Source organism: Polypterus senegalus, chromosome 3, assembly GCF_016835505.1.
Source record: "Polypterus senegalus isolate Bchr_013 chromosome 3, ASM1683550v1, whole genome shotgun sequence".
NCBI lineage: Eukaryota > Metazoa > Chordata > Cladistia > Polypteriformes > Polypteridae > Polypterus > Polypterus senegalus.
Genome location: NC_053156.1, coordinates 143,395,277 through 143,419,656, shown reverse-complemented (window position 1 = coordinate 143,419,656; position 24,380 = coordinate 143,395,277). Strand labels below are relative to the sequence as shown.

The 24,380-nt window shown below is 35.6% G+C and overlaps 1 protein-coding gene across 3 annotated transcripts in view; it reads right to left on the bottom strand.

Annotated features, from left to right (window-relative positions):
- Positions 1-2,070: 2,070 nt before the first annotated feature.
- rars2 (arginyl-tRNA synthetase 2, mitochondrial) overlaps positions 2,071-24,380 on the bottom strand; it is a 103,200-nt gene continuing 80,890 nt past the window's right edge. For 2 of the 3 annotated variants that reach the window (XM_039748008.1, XM_039748009.1), the window contains exons 16-20: positions 16,767-16,876; positions 10,470-10,565; positions 9,271-9,345; positions 8,386-8,449; positions 2,071-2,279 (exon numbers count right to left, since the gene is read on the bottom strand). In XM_039748008.1, coding sequence (XP_039603942.1) covers positions 2,193-2,279; positions 8,386-8,449; positions 9,271-9,345; positions 10,470-10,565; positions 16,767-16,876 — 432 coding nt within the window. In that variant the 3' untranslated portion in view covers positions 2,071-2,192. The remainder of the gene's footprint in view (positions 2,280-8,385; positions 8,450-9,270; positions 9,346-10,469; positions 10,566-16,766; positions 16,877-24,380) is intronic. The other variant, XM_039748010.1, reaches the window with a different exon arrangement.

Here is a 24,380-nt window from a genome sequence, read left to right as displayed (position 1 = left end):
AACCGAACAATTCAGCGGCAGCCATCAACTCACATGCAGATGCATATGTGAAGGGCTTAAGCATTTCACTCTTATAGTGCTCCTGTGTAGTATAATTATCTCCTGTACCGTCATCAGTCCACACCTTGAACCTGTCCCAGTTATTCAATACATAAGACAATGTTCCTCCGGATATCAAGAGTGAGCCTGATATGGCCGTGCAATATGTAACTCAGAGAATGGAAAAGGTAGGTGCCATCTCCGGGCATGGAAACCACTCGGTAAGTGACAGTTCTTTGATCAATGGTGATCACCTCGATAGACATGTTAATGGGGGTACAGTTGGAATGATAAAGGAAATGGGTTCCTGAACAATGTAAAGTAAGTCTAAAATACCTACACAATAACTATAATCGTAATAAATGAACAAAAGCAGCTGAGAAGCCGTGGATTAAATAAAAAGGCTGTAGTTATCAGCAGGGAGACGTGAATCCCGTGGTGAAGCAAGGAAGGGAATGTAGAGACTGGAGCGACGGACGGCCTTATATAGGCAGGCAGCCAACAACGTGGCCTCACACGGTGACCGAGCTGCAGGCTATGGACGTATATATGTACGTAAGTAGGATTCAGTTAACGTTGGGAACCCGCATACCAAATTTCTTGAAGATGGGCCCATAAGTAACAAAGACCATTGAAAAGTTCAATATGGCGGCCGACAGTGGCATCATACCACCGAAATAAGTACGTACATTGGTATCGGTTAGCGCAGGGAAGCCGCCTACCAAATTTCATGAAGATGGGGCCATAAATAAGAAAGTTCAACATGGCGGATGTTGTCGACCGTTATGTGAATAAGTGAAAAAGTGAATAAAGTGCTTTAATTAAAATCCAACCAATTCAAGTGCTCAATAGTACAGTTTAAAATTCTCTCCAATAAATAAATAATCCATTACAACAGGAGCAATTCCCATGAGATTAAAATCCACAATTATGTCCAGATAAACAGAGTTAAAATCCACGACAGATAAGAGGTTTACATAATGCACAGTCAAAAGAAGTCTAAGCCCCAGTGCCTCTTAAGAACAGACATCTCCCCAGCTTCCAGCTGACAGGCATGGCCACCACTCTGAAACAGGCCCAGGTCCCTGCTGAATGCTTACTATCTTAGCCTTTTCTCTCTCCATTTGTCTTATGCAGGAGTTCACTGCGAGGATTTGGTGATTACAGCTCCCCGTCAACATACAGCCATGTCGACCCTCTTTTGCCTCCTTCGAGCGCCCCTCCTATGCTCCCTCAGAGACCCTTCTTCCCAGCTGCCTGTCTCCATCCACCTGCACACTGTTTGTCTGCTTACTGCCTCCATCATCCCTTCTTTCAACCACCGTCTTTCCATATTACTTCCGATTCTTTCTTTCTATTACTCGTTCTAGGCTCATTCCTCAACTTCCCCCTTTGTCCCATGCAGGTTCCTTTTAACTTTCCTACCTAATTGGGTGCAGGTGCAACAAACTACCTCACACTGAGGCATAACTGAGGCGCCTGATGAGTATGCAGCAGGATTGGCCAAGTACCCCAATCAGCTTCAGTACAAGGCGTGCCTAAGCACACCTGCACCTGACTGAAGTCCTGCACCTTTCGGGGCACAATCATTTATTTAAAATTATCCCAATGCCATGGACCACTCATCACAGCAGCACACTGTAAGGAGGGTTGGTGTTTATTTTATAAAGATTGTTATTCTGAATGGCTGCCACTAAAATGTACAAGAAGATAAAAGAAATAAAAAAATCAGCGTCACCAAAATATTAAATAATAAGATAAAAAGAGTTGAGACCCTTAGTGAATAGGCTGTTATGTATAGCATTTCTGTACTGAATTTCATTCTGGGCCAAACCCACTGAGTGTGGTACTGTCTCTATCTATTTTACTGTACATGTAACAAGATAATCAGCACTGTCCCAATCACTGTTTTGGGTGTAGTGATACATGGTGATTGTTAATGCAAAGATGAATGTCTGTAAATCCTGCAAAAAAAATGCAAGATTAGAAAGAAAAATGAAAAATTGGCAGCTTTTATATTCTTTCAATTGAATTTTTATTTTTTATATAAAGAAGATCTGAAATAAATTCATTAATTCTTTGTACTGTTTCTTGCGTATATGTTTTTGGACAGTTGACACAACTATGCATTAAATAACAAATTAAAAGCAGAATCACATCTTTATCACTGGTTTAATGCCAAGCAGCCTCATGCCATTGGCGAGAACAGTGCAGGTCCCTTTAAAAAGCTGCAGCCTTGCCTAGGAAACAACAGAAAGAACATTAATGTAATTAGAAAGTTGCCAATAATAAGACATTAACAAAATGTTTAGTGCCTAGCAAGAACTATGTAGTTCTCTTGTAAGTAGTGGATTTCTTGACACAGTTAAATAATTAAGACAATTTACTTTTTATTTATTTTTGCTCTTTTTAATGTTTTTGGTTCCTAATATTTATGTTTGTCAGTAAGCCTCTACTTACATATGCATGGCTGTTGCTCTATTCTCAGTGGTTAACAGTATATTATTCAAATGAGGGGTTTAATTGTAACCAACAGGTCTGTGCCACACTTGTTACTAGTCAGTTACCTCTGGGGCTAAAATCTGCCATCTCTTTCTTATCAACCCAAGATACCAAGCAGAACAATAAATAATACAACATGTTGAGTTAAAGGAGCCATCCTGTAGCCCAGAATGCAACAGTTACTCTTCCTCAGTGCATGTCAGTGACACCTCCAAACCACTTAATCCAATCAATCCAGTCCTTAACTATGTAATAATATACTTCTGATATTCACACTTCTGTCATAATGTCACCTACAACTAATTTTAGCTAAATGATGTGAAATGAACATCTCTTTTAATCAAATAATGATTTTGTAAGTCTGGATCATTGAAGGCTGAAATTCAGAATTACTTAAATCCTGGGATTAAGCATTTTGACCTTTCAGATTATAAAACAATGTATGAACTGTTTGACTCAATGTCTGTTATCTATAGGTGACAAATGAGACGATCTATATTTGTGTTTCGGGTAATGTCTACTTTTGTTATGTGAGCTGAGGCAGTAGTTCAATTAGGAATCTTATCTAGTAAGTACAATCGTTTTTAGTTAAAAATACATGACATATTTTAAAAAATACACATGGCACATAAAAAACAAATATCGTACTGTGAACTAATGTTAAAATAAATGTTAAAGGCAGAAAGCTACGTTGTCCAGCTGTATAGTTATTTTCATCTACCAAAGTAAAAGCATTTTATAATTATGCATGCATACCAAAAGACTTGCTTTAGGCCAATAAATGGTAATTAATTGCCTTGTGCATCTTTTTTGTCTGAGTATCTCTCTAAAGGAAGCTGCTGATATACAGTAGACTTTTCACTTTGACTTTCTACTCATGGCATTCTGCTATTCCATGAATGTGACAATGCAGAACACAATCATGCATATACTTTATAATCGTAGACCTTTCAATGATAACATACCTGAAAGTTGACTATGCAAAATCAAGAAAATGTTTATTTAACAGCATAAGAAATTATTCCTCAATTCCAAAAAAAAAAAACCTTATGGTTTATACAGGGACAGTGCCATCTTGCTATAAGATCTTTAACTTTTAGTAATATATATATACAAACTATGACCAGCTTCCCACACAGAACCAAATATGTACTCCCCTATGATGTTACCTAACCTCAAGTCTGATTGAGGAATTATCCATCAATTAATATGACACTTTCCAAGTTTTCCCTAGATTTGGTGGCGCTCTAAACCAAAAAAAGACCCTGGAAGGCTGGACAAGACTGTTTTCCCCTATTCAGACAGGTTCATCAATTAAGATCTAGGAATGTGAACATCCACAAAATTGGGTCCTGCCAGATCAGCAAACAACATATCTTGACTTTAAAATGAGCTTCACAGACCAGTAAACCTTTGTTCCTCTTGCCCCCTGCTGACTTCAAAAGTCACTGTGTTTATTTGAGAAAATGCAGTTGTGCCAAGTAGAATAAAGCCATGAAACTGAGGCAGCAGATTTTGTGTATATGTGGCTTAGCTGAGTGGACAGGAGTCACACATGGTAGAAATCAGTACATAATACCTCTTTCCTAACTAAACATCGCTCTTGAGTCAACCCACTAAGCAGTACATAATGCCTATTTCCTAAATATTACCATTAAGTCTAAAATAATTTATTCTGTAAACACTAACATCTCTGTATAACATAAAAAAATTCATAAGACAGAAAATTTTTTATGTACTTCATGCTAGCTGCAATTCTTTCTAAACTTGGATCTAGAGTGTAAGAGATTTAGATGACCAGATCATTCATGAAACAAAATCAGAACAACAGAAACAATAAACATTATGAATATTTAAATTTGTGTCGATATGCTATTGTTACAGCAATGTCTACAAATAGTGAGGGGTTTGAAGACAAAAATGATGTATTTAAAAAGTGATAGTTGTTAACACTATAATTACCAGAGCCTACGAAAAAACTTGTAAATCCGTCCCACCTTAAATCGCTTCTTAAAATCGTTCACAGCTCTCCACCAGCGTCTTTTGTCATCTAAATGAGCTGATAAAAATCAGGCTGCAAGCAGCCGGCTATTCCATCCCCCCACCGACTTTTCACAAAAGCTACAAATCTAACACAACAATTGCGCTTTTATTCAAAAATATAACTGCAGAAACAAAAAGCCGCCTTAACATGCGACATTGACACCTGTTTAATATGACTGCCTCCGTGGTGCAATAGAGTCAGCTGCCGACTGGGAATCAAAAAGTCGCGAGTTCGATCCTGCACCACTCCGTTTTGAGAAGTAAACTGCTCTTAGTCTTACTATTTTAGAATAAAAAACATGCATTTGATTTCAGTCTGTAACAGCCGGTGTAATTTATGATAATTGTAAAGGTTAGCTTTGTTTTTTTTTTTAGTCAGTTTTATTATCTCAGCGGCGTTCACGAGCCCAAACACGCCACACCCCGCATCTGATACTGCTGTTTTCACATAGACGCGCTGTAACAGAGGTAAACTCAGCTCCCTTCTACATCGGAGCAAGAATGCACATACAATTGCTTGCATACTAAAGTGTCAGCAGGCACTTTTCGTGGCATTACACACATTTTTGAGCATGCCCTCTGCACACTACTTGTGACTTTAGGCTTTAGGAAGTAAGTAAATAAATAAAGGTAAATCATGTCATAAAATGATTTCTTCAAAACGTCGAATGTTATTTATTTGGCACGGTTTTTGTGGCATTACACATGTATTTTTTGAGCATGTCCGTGCCAAATAAATAACATTTGACGTTTTGAAGAAATCATTTTATAACACGATTTACCTTTAGCTAATGCTAACCTTTACAAGTATCATAAATTACACCGGCTGTTACAGACTGAAATCAAATGCATGTTTTTTATTCTAAAATAGTAAGACTAAGAGCAGTTTACTTCTCAAAACAGAGTGGTGCAGGATCGAACTCGCGACCTTATGATTCCCAGTCGGCAGCTGATTCTGTTGCACCATGGAGGGAGTCATAATAAACAGGTGTCAATGTCGCATGTTAAGGAGGCTTTTTGTTTGTGCAGTTATATTTTTGAATAAAAGCGCAATTGTTGTGTTAGATTTGTAGCTTTTGTGAAAGTATTTGTTTGATACTTCAGGCTTCATACATTATATAGTTTATATATATATTTTGTCATCTACTACTAGAATATAAAAAACGTTTCTGTTTTAACAATGTGTTTACACAGATTACTGTAGAAACGGAACAGACATGAAATGCGTGCGTTCCAAACAACGATCTATTATTTCCACTCTAAAACTCCACTTCACTCCCAGAAAATCAATCAAGGCATGAGCTGGGAGAAGTTTGTGCATGTTCTAAGTCAGTGGGGGGATGGAATAGCTGGCTGCTTGCAGCCTGATTTTTATCAGCACATTTAGATGACAAAAGACGCTGGTGGAGAGCTGTGAACGATTTTAAGAAGCGATTTGAGGTGGGACGGATTTACGAGTTTTTTCGTAGGCTCTGGTAATTCTAGTGTTAAGAAAGGGTAGAGAATTGGTGGGATAAAAGTCCATACCAGAGTTATGCATCCATTTCATACAAGTAGCTAGCCATCTATTATGTAACACTGATTGAAGCTTTAATGACAAATCCAATTTAGACAGAATGGTCAATAAGTACAGAAAAAGTGTGTTTGTAGTTAGTACTGCTAAAATGGCCTAACCTGTTATAATAATAATAATAATAACAGATCTTTACATTTATATAGCGCTTTTCTCACTGCTCAAAGAAACTTTAGGTAGTGAGCAGGAAGCCACTTTAATGATAACTAGTGTGTAGTATCCACCTGGATGATGCAACAGCAGCAATTTTTGCACCAGTATGCTCACCATACATTAAGCTGTTAGTTGTTGAATGGGTGAGAGACAGTTAGCCAATTGGAGACAGGGGATTAAGGGGGCCAGTGTGACTAGGCCATGGTGGGCAATTTAGCCAGGACATTGGGGATACTCCCTACACTTTATGAAGGATGTTCACATATCTTTTATGACCAGAGAGAGTCAGGTCCTTAATTTTACACCTCATTTGAAGGATGGCACCATTTTTCAGCAAAATGTCCCTTTCACTGCACTGGGGCATTGGGGTCCACAATCAGAACACAGGGTAAGCGCTTCCTGCTGGTCTCAAGAACACCTCTTCCAGTAGAAACCCAAGCTTTCCTTGGTTGGTCTCCCATGCAGGAACATGTTTAACTTCAGTTGGATATCCTGTTCTGAAATGAAGGTGGTATGGCCTGTACTTAAGAGTTCACACGGCAATTAGATTTTCACATGGTACTGCATAAGTTTAAAATAAATCTTAACATTTTCATAGTATTTGTTCACTCAGGGTTCCTAATATTTACTTTGGCTGAATATGTGACACCATTCAATTTAAAAAAAAAAAATATTAATATAGATAACTTGGCATGTAAAAAATACATTTTTGAGTCAATGTATATTAGTATGCTGAACGCCAATCTGAGGCCATTTACATATACATAATACAACTGTTTATTTCTATGAGTACATATGTCCTGACTCACAAAATTTCAACAGGTTCAATTAAATAGCCGGTAAATCTGATTGTTATAGTTAAATATGATTTACATTTGTCAACGCTAAGTCTAACTAAATCTTTGCATGTAAACCATAACTGCTACGATAAGACTAAGAATCAAAGTGTATTATGTCTGGATATTGAACTCTTCAGGACAATGACTGATTTAAAGTCATTTAAAATTTTCATCATTCCACTCAAAACCTCTTTTTCATGAACCCTAAAAGAGAGAGGAGGAAAACCTTATTCAGGGAACAGTTCTGCAAGTAGCAATTTTTATTGGCAGATTCTGTAAAGACAGACAATGGGAAAAATAATTTATGGCTATATGGAAGAAATCAGAAGTATATGCAACAGCTGAAACTATTGGCAAAGTCAATAAAATGGAGTAGTTCAAAAGCACTGTTTCCAGGGCAAGATCCAACCTGCAAGCGTTACAATCAATCTCCTGCTTCATTTGTCCATATGTTTTTGCCGTGCACAAAATTAACATAATTTTGGGCAAAAATCTTTAAATCCCTCTCGGACAGTCTTGGTGTCACACTCACTCCTAACACATTAACAGCTCTTTTTGGTATACTCCTAGATGGGCTTAAAGTGGAGAAGGACAAACTTGCCTTTACTACACTATTGGCACGTAGACTTATCCTGATCAACTGGAAGAATCCTAACCCACCACTTTTAAGTCAGTGGGTAACTGATGTTATATACTGTTTGGAATTGGAAAAAATCAAATTCTCACTTACAGGAACTGTTCAAAGCGTTTTTAAAACCTGGCACGATCTAATCAATTATATTTTAGAATAAGCACTTAATTGGGGTGAAAGACTCCTTTCCCTCTTTACTACTCTCAAACATTTTACTCTGGCTGTTGGCCTTCCCCTCTTTCTCATGGGTGGGGGTTGAATTGAATTTAATTTTGTTAAGTTTGACTTGATTGTATGGAGTGTTACAAGATTTTATTAAATTCAATAAAAGATTAAAAAAAGCACTGGTTGGGCAAAAAAAAATATACTTGATTCTTTGATATACTGACTGTATGTAAAGTGAGAAGTCTGCATTTAAAAGCAAACCGTCAACACTAAAATATTACTTGTGCAACAAACAGAGTAATAGCTATGGATAAGTGTAAAGTTGAAACATGGCATTGTTATCTTTAATGATGTGACAAATGTCGTCTTGTTACATACACAGTATTTAGCTATTTGTTGCTAGTCAGGAGACTGTACATGTTATGTCAAATACTACATACCTGAGCTAATTCCTGAGGGCTGTTTTTGACAGGTAGAGTTTTATGAGCAACAGCTGCAAGGCGACTAGAAGAGAAAAATCAACATGAAGTTAATATTAACCAGGTAATACAAATTACCACTAACACTTGCAGCGGTAGTAAAGGTGATAATATTGTCATGTGTACTGAGGGCAGTGAAAATCTAGTAAACAGAATGGATTTCATTATTCATAGAAAGGACTATCTCCACTTTTATCACAGTTGTATGTGTGGTGTGCACCTTTTGCACTGTAACCTCTGATATAAATTTTTGTAGGTTATAAAACATGGTTAAAAGTAGAAAGTATGCAACAATTGCTGGAAAAGCCATTAAGTTGAATAACTTTACAGCACTTCAAAAAAACTAGGCCAAATAACTGAGAACTGGCTTAGCATAAAAAAATATACACTTCTGAAATTCGTGGGAAATAAAGACAGAAATTCTTTGAACATATTATCTGGGTATTGCTGTGATGTATTAGTAGGCACACTAATTAGTCTGATCAATTTCAAGATCCAAACCATACCATATACTGCAGGAAAAAAGCATCAATCAGCAAAATATTCACTACTATTTTGATAACACCAAAGAAGGGGGTTTACATGTGGTGTAAAGTTCATATTAAATCATCCTTCATTCATTGAAACTTTGAGGTTAGACAACTTAGATACTGAAGGCATAACCTAAGCAAAGCAGTGTTGAAAGTTAGTTCTGAAAAAATATCAGCTGCATTTTTTTTCTGCCATATGTTTATATAAGAATTATATTTCCAGAAAGCAAGGAATATTTAATATTTTACCAGCAAATATATTGTACAGTATGCTTACCATTACAATTAGACTTGTACATTTAAAATAATTACATACCAAAGCATTAACAAAAAGTTGACAAGATGCCTAGGCTGAAGATTTTTTGAAGACTGGAACAGCACTTCATCATACCTAAAACCGTAAGTTGGAGAACAATTCTTTCAATATTATCAATAACAAGATAATTCTTATAAAATATTTATATCAAAGGCATGGAATATTATGTTATGGATGGTTGTACTCATCAATGATTGAAGTTTCAGATTTTTTTCAAGTAAAAGAAAAGACAAAAATGATATAAGTAGGAAATTAAAGTTAGTATAGAATTTTTTTGGAATAAAAAAATCAAATGACTTGTACTAAAGTCAGATTTACAAGAATTAGTTCATTTAAAAAAATGTATCTACACATATAATGGTTAAGCATCCATTGGAAAAGTGACTTCTATTGTCCATTTACCTTTTTAAGCTCTGTGGCAGACGACTGGGGAGCTTGTTCCACCAGGATGCCCCTGTGATGGAAGGACCAGGGGGAAACAACATATTGGGGACGATACCTCCCCCAGAACACAAGGGGGCGACCCCCCTGGAGTAAGTCAGGACAATGGCATTGGAGCTTGGAAGCTCAGCCCTATTGGGGCCTGTGGTCACCTCCAGGGGCGCCTAGACACTTGCAGAAAGCTGGACGACAGCATTTCCCCCACACTCAGAAGTGCTGCCTGAAGAAGATCCGGAAACACCTGGAGTACGGTCCCGGTACCCATGCAGCAATTCCGCCACAACACGAAGTGCTACCGGTAACCAATCTGAGAGAACCTGGAGCACTTCTGGGTGCAGTATAAAAGAAGCTTCCTCACTCCATTTAGGGAGCTGGAGTCGGGAGGTGGAGGACAGAGCTTGTGAGAAGAGGAGTGGAGACGGCAAAAGAAAAGAAAGAACAGAGAAAAGAACCGAGCAATAGTGCTGTGGGTGATTTGGGCACTGTGTGCTGTGTGAAAAAGCAAAGCAAAAGTCTGTGTGTCTTTCTTTGCTGGGGTTAATTACCACAGCTCTTAATATAAAAATCTTAAATAATGTTAATATTGACATTATTTTTGTCTTTGGTTTTATAATGTTCCAGGACTTCCAGGTATGTAAATACGAAAATATAAACATACCACTAGTTTATATCTACTGCTGTTCATAGGTACCACAAGTTCTTGCTGACCCAGGAAGTAAGCTTTTAAGTTTAATATATTGTGAGAAAGTTTGTGTTACCGGAGAAGGTGCTGTAAAATAGCAATGGCTGCAGGGTCCTGAAGACATTCTGGGTTGAAAGAACATTCACTGCTAGAGTTGTTCATTTCCTGCAAACTGGAAAGGAACATGGAAGGAATTAGAAAAGCTTGTAAAACAGCAATCATATTCTAATGAATGTTTGAAACAAAGGTATTATAAGATATCACACCACTGAAACAGGGTAAAGAGGAATGCCTCACTAAAATTAAACAACATACAATATAATCCAAATAGGATACATTTCTAAGAAATATGAATAAATAAGTTGTAAGTAAGTCTTTACCAATCTTTTCACTTTTTTCCACAACTTTTTTTCTGGTGTTTTTTCAACTAAAATATGTATTTAAATAAAAAGCATGACTATCATTTTTCTTTATTTGTTTTGATAATTAATGTTTAGTTAACTGTGATCAAACTCTAGTACATAAAGAAACTGGCAATATAATCTGTAAAACATGCAGATTAGTGCTCTTTGTTAAAATTGTTTTCTTTATGATGCAGCAGAATAACTGAAATATCAGATGGGAAGGGCACGGGAGAAGCACAATAGTTGATGTGTGATGGGAAATCCTGTTGTACAGTGTACTTATTGTTTTACCGATGTGAAATTCTGTTGTACAGTGTACTTATTGTTTTACCTGGAGTAAAAAATGTTTTATGTGATTTTTACCATTAAGCAGTCAAGTTTTTTTCTTTTATAACTTAAGGCACTTTAGGATGCCAACAAAAATGTCAGTTAATTACATCATTAAGAAAACAGCTCTGGTGCATTCCTCTCTTGGTTTTGCTATTGCCTTTGCAGGTTTCTACTCCTGTACTTCAATAAACCTAAGAAAGAAGATTGAGATTTTAATATAACCTGTCTAGTTCAATATGACAATCATTTCTCTTATATAAAGCATAGAAAGATCACACTGCCCTGAAACTGTGTTTTATCACCCACCTTTGCTTAGTAGTGCAAAAAGAAAATGTATAAATTATGCTAGAGTATTTAGTAACAAATTCCTAGTTGGTGGACCAAACAAGCATCTATCAAAATAGTTTTCGGTAAGTGTTATCAAGTACAGGGTCAAAAAGAGCTGAAGTCTATTTTGAAATAATTTGGAGCAAGACATGCTCAGGTAAGCATACAATTTTTATTACTTCGAGATACATTAAGTTTGTGTTAGGATGCTTTAAGACATACTGCACAGATTATGCAGAGGCACCTTAATCATATTATTGGTAATAAAAAATAAACAACAAATTTAGCAGAATCATTGATCCCCTGGGACCAGTGTTGGGGGTTACATGGTAAAGGTAATGTGCGTAATGCAATCAGCTTACTTTTTAAAGTAATGAGTAATCTAACCCAATGCATACTTTAATGAAGTAAAAATACCTATGTTATTTAAAAAAGAACCCCACAAAAACAGATAGTGTTACTGTGGAAGTTTATTCCCGATACTGCCAAAAAAACCCAAAAAAAAACATTTTAATTACAATTACTGCATTATGTTGCAGAAGTATTGCATGTTTTCACAAAGATGTTTCCTACTAGGGTCAGTAACACTGTGCATACCTGTGCTCCGGCCATCTGGTGACAGTTAGTGAAGAAGAAGTTAAGAACTTGTGTATCGTGCAATCAAGTGAAAAGAACTGAAGTAATGTTATAGGTATGCATTAAATCCTGCATGTATGGAGGGGCAAATTTAATCCCTCCAGTGTGAAGTTGTGGGATTATCACAGCACTACTATTTGTAAAGCAAAAACAAACGTGGTGGGGCTCAATTGCACAGCCAGGCAGAAAATAGTGTGATAGGTTTCTGTTACTGGAGTGCACACATGGTGTAGTTTTTCATTCAGTTATTTGCTATACCTTTGTTGAAACAGTGTGAGCTATCGGCATAGTGGCCAGTGCTCATTCCATGAATCTTTGGAGGCTTAGGTCTCGCTTATAATTCATGCTCAGAATGTGTACGCATCATGGCTGCCACACGTTCCTAGCGTTTATTTGATGTGTCCTCTGAGCAGGTCCTCAGAAATTAACGCGACGTGTGCATGAGTTGCAGTACCAGCAAAAAGCCTTGGGCGCAGTGTGATAAATCTTGGAATTTGACGTCAGAGTCTCTGTTTATTATCTACATGTGACAGAAAGCCTCTATGCAGATCCTACAGGATCAATGTGCGCGGTTCGATGTTTGATGAATGGTTCAATGTGGTGAAGCAAAATACCGACGTACAGATGCATTCATGGTGCTTTTATTTCCAAGCGTCCCATATTCCCGATCGTAACGACACGATTCATTTTAAATGCCTCACATACTATCTTTTGTGCCGTCTTTTTTTTCTGGGGCTTCCTCCTGACCTGACAGCAGCGGCAAACAGCAATAGATCACCACACAGAACACATTAAATTTTCGATATTCCAACTCTCTGCACATTTAGAATCCTTAGATTTATACTTGATATCACTTTAATGATGAAATGCATTAAAGTATATATGTTACATTTTATAGATAAATTGTTAATTTCTTTTAAATAATGAATACTGTTAATAATTACACACATGGGGGTGACACGGTGGCGGAGCAGTAGCACTGCTGTCCCTTGTGATCCCTGCCTGGAGTTTACATGTTTTCCTGCAGTGTGCTCCGGTTTCCTTCCAAAGATATGCAGATTTGGTGCCACTAAAATGATGCCAGCGTGTATGTGAGTGCTTGTATTTACCTTGAAATGAGCTGATGCCTCATCTAGAGATTGTTTCTGCCTCATATCCAATGCTTGCTGAAATGGACACATTCCTGGATTGATGGATAAAATCATTAAACATCCTTTTCAGAGATATTGCGGTAAGGTGTATTTGGAATTTAATGGGTGTTCCAGGCAATTCACAACACAGCGAAATTGAACCTGTTCTCACCGTGGTTATATATCACACTGCCACCTGGTGGATTCTTCCAGATTTACGTAAAGTACGTGTGCAAGTATAAACAGTAAAACGCTTGCGTAGCAAGAGCGTCTGCTGCAGCATGAATTACGTTATGTGAAGTATAAACCTGGCCTTAGACTGGGGACGGATGTTATTTATTTCACAGCACATGAAGGACCATTTATAAAACACATGAAAATGATCAAATTTGTATATATAGCCTTAGGCTTTAATAACAGCTGCTGGCCAGGGAACTGCGCAGTTTTTCATACAAAAGAAAATAAACACAAAAATAACATACTGTTTGTAATGCATTATATTTTATAATTAGCAACTATTTAACATATTTAGTAACTTGCAAGTAATGAGTAGTGTAAGTAATGATCCCCAACACTACTTGGGACTTCTCACTAACCCTAGCTAGATGTATACGGAGGTAGGAAGTTGTGCCATAATATATTAACAGATGCTACGCAATCAAATACAGTATTTTTGAAAATGTGGAAGTGTCAGTGAAGCTGCAAATGACAAGAGGATACCAATTTTATCATTTACTATGAACAGAATTTTTAAAAAAGCATGTTATTTATGTATTTATTAATGTTTGCTCTGTTGTGAAATATACTTAAACATTTAATCTTAGATTTTTTTCTTCTAATTTTCTAATGGAGCAAAAGTTAACATGATTTACACAGGATTACTGACACAGTACAGAAAGGTACTATATAATATGCCATTGCCTGAGGGTACTAAGGTCTTGATGGCATACTCTTAATTGAAAAATAATTCAGGCTGTGTTAGAAACTTCTTATGTGACAATAAAATTGTACTGGTTAAAATAATTGCTATTTAGGTATGACAAAGCAAAGTGGCTGAATATTTATGGAACCGATCATTAAGTGTTTTAATTTTTAATTAAAAATCAATTAACTTTGTTTTTGATTTGATATCAAAGTGAACTTTATGTTAACTTAACAGCATAAAAGTGCATGAAAGATTCCTTGTTTTAATGTAACACAGTAAAATGTCTATTCATGTTCTAATGCAATTAATCCATTTTACATTGCGGGGGTTCAAAGCCTATTTTGGCAGCACTGGTTACAAGCAAAAAAAGAGTGAGCTTGAACATGTGCATCTCCCAGCATTAAACCCTAGTGTCCTTCACCTCCACGTATATCTGCAACAGGACCAATGAGTTTAAAATGTATTTGGCACTAAATGTAAGCTCAAATTATTCTCTACCTGTTGCAGGAATGTTTTCATGTTCAAAGTATTTGCTTTGTGCTGGAACAAATTGCTTCAGTGTACAGTGTTATTAAATACTAAAACTATATCTACATGCACCAAACCTAAAAGAAACTAATATTGTGTCAGACCCCTTTATAACATTATATAAAGGGGATTTTGTGTATAGCAGATTGCATTCCCTTCAATGCTAGTTACCAGCCTGGAGTGCAAAAAAAAAAAGAAGAAAGACAGTCTTTAATGTAACTAAAAAGGATCTTAGTATATTTCCTCTCAACATATGGCTGCAGAGTTGCATGGCTGACTGGTCAGAGCACCATCAGGCTGTAGTTTTGTGATCTTAAACTGCAGGCAGTTTATCTGTTGCACCTGTCGTTATATAAAACTACTTAATAAATATCATTGCTCTTTAAATTGTTTGTTTCTAAACATTCACCTGCCTGGAAATAAAGCTGTTTTGTTTAACAATATACTACTACCTACACACTCAGATTGGTGTCTACTTACTAAAACCAGCCACTTTAAAACTAACACAATTCCTTTAGCAGAGGCTATGCTGGTTAGCTTTACCTTTCTTCATAAATTAAAACATTTTAATGATAAGGATGACTTTGGAATAGTTTTATGTGATGAATGCCAGTATCAGAAAAGTAGGTAATTTCACATTTTTTTCAGTTGCTCTTATTTGATTTTAAAACAATTAAGTAGCATTAATTTATAATAACTGTCATTTTTATCTCAGCAGGCCTAAACATTTGTTTTACTGAATCAGCTCAGAACTTTTACCACTTGTCTCAGCTAAAATATAGTAAAAGTTGGACATTTTACAGATATACAGCTACAAAGATATTAATTCACACATTTATTTACTGCAATGGTTAATTAACAGGCTATGTATATAATTTTATTTGTAGTCTTCAGTGAATTTAAAATGCTGCTGCAAAAATCATTATTTCTAGAAATAGGAAATATGACATCAGACTCCTATTAAATCTTTTTACTGAGTTACCGTTGCTGTAAATATAGGGCTAATTTCATAGTTCTCACAAATCCTCATAAAGCTTTAAATGGCGTGGACCCTGCTCACTTAAAATATCTACTAAATACTTACATAAACATCCCAATGGTGAGTAAAACTAACTATGGTCTTAGCAATTAAATCTAGGCTGAAGACTTACTACTTTTATTTATTTTTTTTCTCCGGCCGTCTGGAGTTTTTTTTTGTTTTTTCTGTCCCCCCTGGCCATTGGACCTTACTCTTATTCTATGTTAATTAATGTTGACTTATTTTATTTTCTTACTGTGTCTCTTATTTTTCTATTCTTCATTATGTAAAGCACTTTGAGCTACATTTTTTTGTATGAAAATGTGCTATATAAATAAATGTTGTTGTTGTTGTTACTTGATAATCAAGCTTATCATGGCTAGAGCTGCTAATTGAGCTGTTCATATTGCCACTCTGTTTGCTAGTCATATGCACACAAATATAATTGTGGAAATCACAAACTGTTACTGGTCCCCTTGCTTCTGCTTCTCTAATCTGAATTCTAATATGGCACATGGTGCCACTGCTACATTGACAATCTACATGGAAAATGATGCAGGGATACTGGGGCCATGGCATCAACATCGAAAATGTTTAATCTTCTTGTCACAATATCCATCATGTACTTCTATAAAAGATTGCACAAGAAAATGCAGTGTATTCTGTCCTAGGTTATTCAAACTGATTTTTAATTTTTGTCTGTTATAACCAACAGTTGACCTGCTGTGGATTTATTTTCTCCAGGAATGCAGACTAGAGTTTTTGTTGTTGTCTTTACTGTCATTAACTTTGCATGAAATATCAGTCCACTGCAGGGCATACTCATGCACCCACCCCATGCATACTCTCACGCAAAGTGAAAATTAGGGTCTCATATTAACCTTAACCACACATCTTTGACATGTGGGAAGGGGGAAAAAAGGAATACCTAGAGAAAAATCTAAACCTAATCAAGTAATTTATGGTAAATCCAATAATATTTATATTCCAACCATTTCTTTTTTTATCATTACCTAAGATAGCAGTTAATTAGACTACAATATCATCAAAAATAATCTTATATACTTTTCAGCACCTGCAAAGTCTAGCATGTGTATACTGCAAAAAGACACCTGTATCACCCTGGCTTTGCAGTATCTGGTCCCATTCAAACTTGTAGTCGGATAGCAGAGGTCCTTTGAAATCCTGCAAGAAAAAAAACCCCAAAAAAAACAACAAACAAAAAAAAACCCAAGTTACTTGTCATGCTTGCTTTTTGTGTTTATTTTATTAATTTTAAAGACAGCATTAATGAAATTACAATACATTAGTATTTATCAAGACAGCAAAGAAGAAAGAAGGCTCAATTTGAACATATTGATCAAAAACATGGAAATGTCCAAAACGTTAGTCTTGCTTCACCACACTCAAATGTATGAAAACATTAACAAATGCCTGTCAGAGTCTAAGAGTCTTTTGGACTATTCCTCAAAGATATTTTTTTCTAATTTTAAGTGAAACAGGACTTCCTATTCCAATTGCTTACAAGTAGGTAGGTTAGGATTGTTCTAGCTGAACATGACAAAAAGCCATGCTAATTATGTAAGTGATCACAATGTAATCATAAATGCCCTAAAACCACTTAAATAGAATAAAAGACGACAACAAATATATAATTTCAGAACTTTAGAGTAAACATAATTCATTTTACACATAGTATAAAAATACTGTTAAAAAAAAAAAAAGTAACTACAGCTGCTGATTAATAGCCATTAATGTGTACGATTATCACGTTCAAATTTCTGCAAATTCATTTTTTAATGCAATCCTTAAATGTATTCATTTAATCTGGTTAATTTGACCACGCTTCACATATAACCAAGCAGAGCCAAATGAACTCAAGTCTATTAATAGCAGAAGTGGGTCACTGGAATTTGATTTTCTTCTATGTTGTTTCATGAAAATGAACTTCATTTAACACACATCAGTAGGGCTGTCACCCATCCCTTACAATGCAGGATTGTTCAGTATTGGAGCATAAAATGCCACATACCATACTGATATAATAAAAGATGTGATTTATCCTGTATTTTTATACACATCGATTCATATATACACTACCTCTTCAAAGTACAGAGAATGACTATGATAACAATTACAATCAGACCAGTTTTACAAGCAGAGAGATCGAGTTTCATTTTCATGTTGCACTAATGTTGCAGATGCATAAGCACTGCGTATCAGTGTCATCTTTCACATTATGCTCTGTTCACACATTGATGGGGGAAAAAAAAACAGTCACATTGTGCAGTATAGCGGAACATCCAGTACGATGCTACATAAAGTGATATCTGATAACACAAATCTGCCACTGAAAGGTAAGAGGCTGTTAAAATACAGGTCTGAGCAGGAGACAAAATGTCAGTGTGTGTCAGCCCTGTCCCTAATGACAAATATGCTTGCCGTTAATTTTTTTTTTTGGTCACCCATAGAAGGATATCTAACCTGATAATGCAGGAGCTACCCATGTACGAGCAGTTAAAGAGCAGATGACACTTCCCCCAAAGCATACATAGTATGTTATTGTTTAATTAATTGTATAATACCGACTGTAGCCTACATTAGCCTATATTATACTGTAACCAATAAAACTAGGCCATAATCAATGCAAATTGGTCATGATATTTCCTTCCATTGGGGTTTAAGGTTAAGATAGTTACTCATCTGGCACTAACAATCCTAACACAGTCAAAGTTTCTTCGAGCAAGTGTTTGGTCCATTTTTCTTTCTGGCTGAACAACATTATCTACCAGTGGGGAAACAGTAGTAGACCACCATGCCACATTCCACTATTGTCAACTAAAAGAAGAAGCATAAGGCTATTGTGGGCATGTGATCACCATGATAGTCACGATCATTTCAACAACAGAGAACATTATCCTCTTTGTTTTATGGGAATCCTCAATGGGGTTGACATTGCAATTAATAGGTAAAACTGGGTCCATCCTGAGGCTATAAAGGTTGAAAACCAGTGTTATACAGTATATATATCACAAAACAGTATTTTCAAAAAGAAAACAAAATTTATTTCTTGCAACCTGATAGAAGGGAAATTACATTGTATCCAATGTAACTAAGTCATAAAAACATTTGGCTGACCATTTAAAAAAAAAACATTTTATATAGAAAATGTATAAAAAAAACTCAGCAGGTGTTCAGAACACTTAAGGGATTTTCTTCTTCAGGGAGACCTTATATTAAACGACCCAGCTATTATAAATTGATATGTTCTCATATCAAACTGTGAAGCCTTGGATTAAAATATTCCCTAAAAAGTATAGAAGTACAGAACTCTGGTTACAGTTCTGCTATTGATGAACCTTCTTTAGGATATATTCAATTTGAACCATTTCATCAATTAGCTATTTTAATTCTTACACGATCAGTAATGATATGAGAGTGATTATCTTTTTATTTTAATAATAATTTATTTAGTTTTGTCAACAATTTTTAATTTTCATCCGCATAGACTCACTTTTGCTGCTAATCAGACCGACTACAACAGTGTTATCAGCTAATGCATAGTGTTGAATACCAGTGAAACTGGTTTTACAGTCATGTGTGAACAAAGTACGCAGTAATTACCTAAATATACAGTACTAAGGAACTCCATTGTTTAAAAGCAGGATATCTGAAAATTTATTTCCTAATTTTACAACTTCAGATTTGTCTGTTACAAAGTTCAAAATCCAGTTATTAGTGGTATAATATACAGTACCTTCACTTAAGTGTAAACAACTTTATCAATAGGTAAACAGTAACAACATCAACAGCTAAGTTTTAGCTGTGTGTAATCCAAGAAGAATTCTAATATATATACTTAGTTTCCGTTTTAAGGCTATATTAAGAGTAAATAAGGCTGAATCACCAAAAAATAAATATGACGTACGTGGCAATTGGAGCAAGTATGGCATGGCATAGAAGGAATAACTAGAACATATGAGAAGCATTAGAGGATGGGTAATATCATAGTGTGAAGCCACAAATCTTTTTTTCTTTAATCAACATAATTGAAACATACTTCAAATGCTTCTATCACTATGGTACTTTAGGGCATTAAAATCATATAAACATGCAAGGACAAAATTTAATAATTTAGGGAATAAACACTGTGCAATGCTTTTATCTCAAACCTTATTTGACTTCTTCTACACTCTGTTAGCATAATAGACTTTGGCACAGCATAATTTATGGTGTAGCATTATGATGAACTCATTATCTGAAAAATATGTCGAGTTTTGTTTATTCCTTCCTTGTCTTTATGGATTTTCTCTGGACACTACAGTTTTATCCTACAAACCACAGTTGCCCAGGTTCGGTTGACTGGCAATTCTACATAGCTAGGGCCCACAGTTTATATTTACATGTGTGAGAAACTGTACCCTTCACTGAACTAATATTCATTCAAGAGCTTGTCCAAATGCTTCTGGGTAGAGAAAAGCTGAAGATGAAAAAAAGCTGAAAATCAAATGTGCGTAACACTAGAATTACCAGAGCCTATGAGAAAACTCGTAAATCTGGCCCATCTTAAATCCGTTCACACCTCTCTATCAGCGTCTTTTGTCCTGTAAATGTGCCAGTTAGGACAAGCAGCAAGCAGTCGGATATTCCATCCCCCCACTGTCGCAGAATGTTCACAAAATTCTCCCAGCTCATGCCTTGTTTGATTATATGGGAGTGAGTGAACTGCTGGAGTTTTAGAGTGGAAATAATAGATCGTTATTTGGAACACATGCATTTCATGTGTGTTCCGTTTCTACAGTAATTTGTGTAAACACATTGTTAAAACAGAAACTTTTTCATATTTTAGTAATAAATGTTACAAAATGTAGGCATAAACTATAGAATGTGTGAAGCCTGAAGTCCAAAGATCAAATAAACACTTTCACAAAAGGTTCAAGGATGATAACAACAGCTTCTGTGGCGTAGTGCTAAGATTTGTTGACTTGTATTCAAGAGTCCCCGGTTTGATCCTGACTGTCTCCTTTATTTGCTGTTTTCAGTAATGAGCTGCTCTTATTGTTAATATTATACAGTACACACATACATTTGGTTTGCATCTGTAACAGGCCGTGTACATTTATAGTACGTACTTGTAAAAGTTACCTTTTCTTTTTTCACTTTTATTCTCTCAGTCATGATCACCATGCATACACCACCCTAGGTATCTAACACTGTTAGTTTTTATTTGAAACTGGGAATAACCGTAGATGCGAGTAGTGTTTTGAGGCAATGGAACAGGACATTCTCTGATCTGGAGGGATAAAAGCTGAAACACAAACGCTGGTGAATCTGCCTTCTTCGTATCTCACCGTCACTTTACTGTATTTCTTTTTATTCAGTTTTATTGAGTGTTCCTGCTGCACTGAATAAGCTCACACCTTCTGGTGCACAATGTCAACACAGCACGGAGAAAAAAAAGAAAAAGACAAATATATGAGACATTGGGTATAAAATTAATCAGAAAACATCATCGCACTAATGCAATATTATTTGAAAACGAACAGCATCAGATCGGGTGTGAATTTACACTGGCGCTTTTACTTAGGGATATAGATCAGGATTGGTGTGTGTTAGAGTGTGATCGTGATTGAGAGAATAAAACTGGAGCTTATTCAGTGCAGCCCCCCAGTTTTATTGTCTGACTCACGTTCAAGTTTCCAGACACACACCCCCCGCCCCTTTCGATCTGATGCTGTTTTCAGATAAAGACGTGGTACAAACTTGTTTTGTTACACCCCCTCTTTAGTTGAAAACTGTGTCAGATCTTGTGCGCGAACGAGACTGGGAAAACTGTGGACGTGGATGTGAGTGTTGTGCGTGACTGAGAATGACTGTGGATGTGATTTTTTTTTTATTCAATTTTATTCTTGAGTGTTCCTGCTCACGCTGAATTAGTATGTGCCTTCTGATCCATGATGTCAAAGCCACACTGACAATTCTAGTGTTAAAGGAATACTCCACCAAAAATTACAATTACAAAAACTCAATGGTGGCCAGTGCTATACAACAGGAAACAATGTCAAAAATGTCCAAGGAAATATAAAAAAAATTTATGGTGTCACATAATTCACATGTCTGTTATCCAGTTGCTTGCCCAAAACATGTAAATTATTTTTGCTACGATATTGTTATACAGTTACTTCCAGAATTATCAGTGTGTACATAAACAGTACATCCAAAGACTCATGGAATTGACTTTTGACTTGAAGACCCGCCTCTCCTTGTCATTCATTGGTCAAGAGTTCTGACTTCGATTCAACAAGTTGTTCATGGTCTCTTTTTTTTTTTCTTCAATTTTTCATTTTTCACAATGTATTTGTACAGCACTGGCCACCATTGAGTTCTGTTATGTCATAAACTTTTTCTCAACATTCTGTATGAACAGATGATTAAAAATTTTTCTCAGCCCCCACTACAAAGAACATGGCAAAAGCAACACATCAAAAAATATTCTTCAAAATAAAAACCTGTCGAAAGTTGAAAAAGTATATTCATCTGAAAATTCATACCATACATTAGTGCTGTGAATTTGAATTATGCACTTCACAGCTGTGACAATTTTTATCATCACAGACAAGTCAGCACACAGCTCTCTAACACTATAAACGAGGACTCTGAGTGGTGCAAGGTATATCATCATAATTTGTCAACCGTGGGGTGACACTGTATAGTTAAAAAGCAACAATATAATGATTTGCAGCTTTTGCTTGACTGATCTCAAGGTTTGGTCTAGCCATTTACTAGATGTCAGGAGTTGCTGGTAAGGCAATACATTTTTCCATGGGTTAAATTTTAATTGCTTCTTTTGCCCTTATATGCTGCACTCAAAGTCTTCATTACACTTTTTCAGGCATTTGCCTATTATTAATAAGATACAAATGACAGAAAATCATAAGCTATAAAGCAAGTCTGGTCCCACATTTGCACCAGTGCAGGTTCATCATGAACATAAATCCGTAAAATACAAAAGTAAATCCATAAAGTGTAGTTTTCATTACATGTTATATAATGAGGAAATTCCTAATATCCTGAAAGCTGCAAATGTCATCAACTTTATTTAAAAAAGATGAAAAGGTCAATCCTTGTAATTAAAAATCAGATGGCTTAATGTGTACTGCAGAAATAATTACAGAAAGAATTATAAATATGGAAATGAGTAATATATAAAGTACAAGTGTAATTAGTAATCAGACAATATGTGTTTAGTTGAGAGAGATAGTGCTTCACTAATATTCTAAAATATTTCCATATTTTGCACAAGAAAACTATAACCATAAGACAATCCTTGTAATAGAGAGTAAAGCAAAAATGTCAAAATCCATCCTGTGTGGAAAAAAATACTGTAGTGAAAAGTTAAACAGTGATGACTGTGCAGAAAAACAAGAAAAAACATTCAGAACACTCAAGTGTCTTTAGCTATTTGTATATTATACTTCGTACTTGTGTAAGTCACAACTCTTTCTAAAATTTTAATAAAAGGCACTAGGACCAAGTGAATATACATTTGAGGTTTAATCATAGCCTCTGATATACTGTGTAATGCTGAAAAATATTATTTAACCTGCCTTTACTGCAACTGCAAAAATAAAGCTATAATGATGCAAATCACCTACTAAATACTGTAGCTCTCAAGAACTGATAAACAATAATAATCACAGAGGCAAGAGGGGCCATTTATAATTACGCAAACTTGTAATAAAGAAACAGGAGATTTGTTGAGAATGTACCAGAAGAAAGGTTGATGTAATATACAAAATGTACTGAAAGATGACTAAGAAATCAGCAGATGTCTTATAAACTAGAATGGACAGTTGTTATATGCACAGAAATTTCAAGAGTGGTGTCTCATCTCAAAAGGTAAAAGAAGAACCAGAATATAATACACTTTTATTTTATATAAATCATTTGGGTGTAACCCAATGAACCAACCAGAGTAAAACGTATGCATTGATTGACACAGCATGTAAATTCAACAGTTTATAAAATGAACCTCTATACTTTGTTTCTCTGACCATTCTGATCATGCTTAAATGGACTGCTTTTGAAGAATGCTCCCTCCAAGGCATTTTGCCGAGGAGAAATTAAAAGATACAATGAAAAGCTTTTCTCCTGCCTGATTACTGAATTGTCCTGTTAGAGGATGTTTCTTTCTTTAATAAGATGTTAAATTTCGACCACAGAATTAATGTGGATCATGTAACACCCTTTGGAACATAAGGAATATTCTTCAGTTAAAGTAATTTTTTGCAGTATTTATAATTGTTGTGAAAGATTTAAAATCACTGTAAAAACAGGTACTAGCTGGTCTAAACAGATTTTAAAAATACAGGATGAAAAGTCACCAAGGCCAACAGTTTAGGTGTTTTGCTTTAATCAAGCAAATCCTCAAAATCACTAGGAATAGACTGTGATAATGAATGCAAAATCACACATAAAGCTTAATAATCAGATTGTCAGATGAGTCACTATATACTTATTTTCCCTTCGCATAAGACACGCATTACAGCTGCAGAAATTATGTTTTAATCTAGGTTTTTATTGTTGTTTCGCAGGCTGAAATGAAAAACAGTAATTAACAATTATGCTGGGGGAGACCAAACTACACAGTGCTAAAAAGTATAGGTAATGTGCTCAATAGTGGAAATAG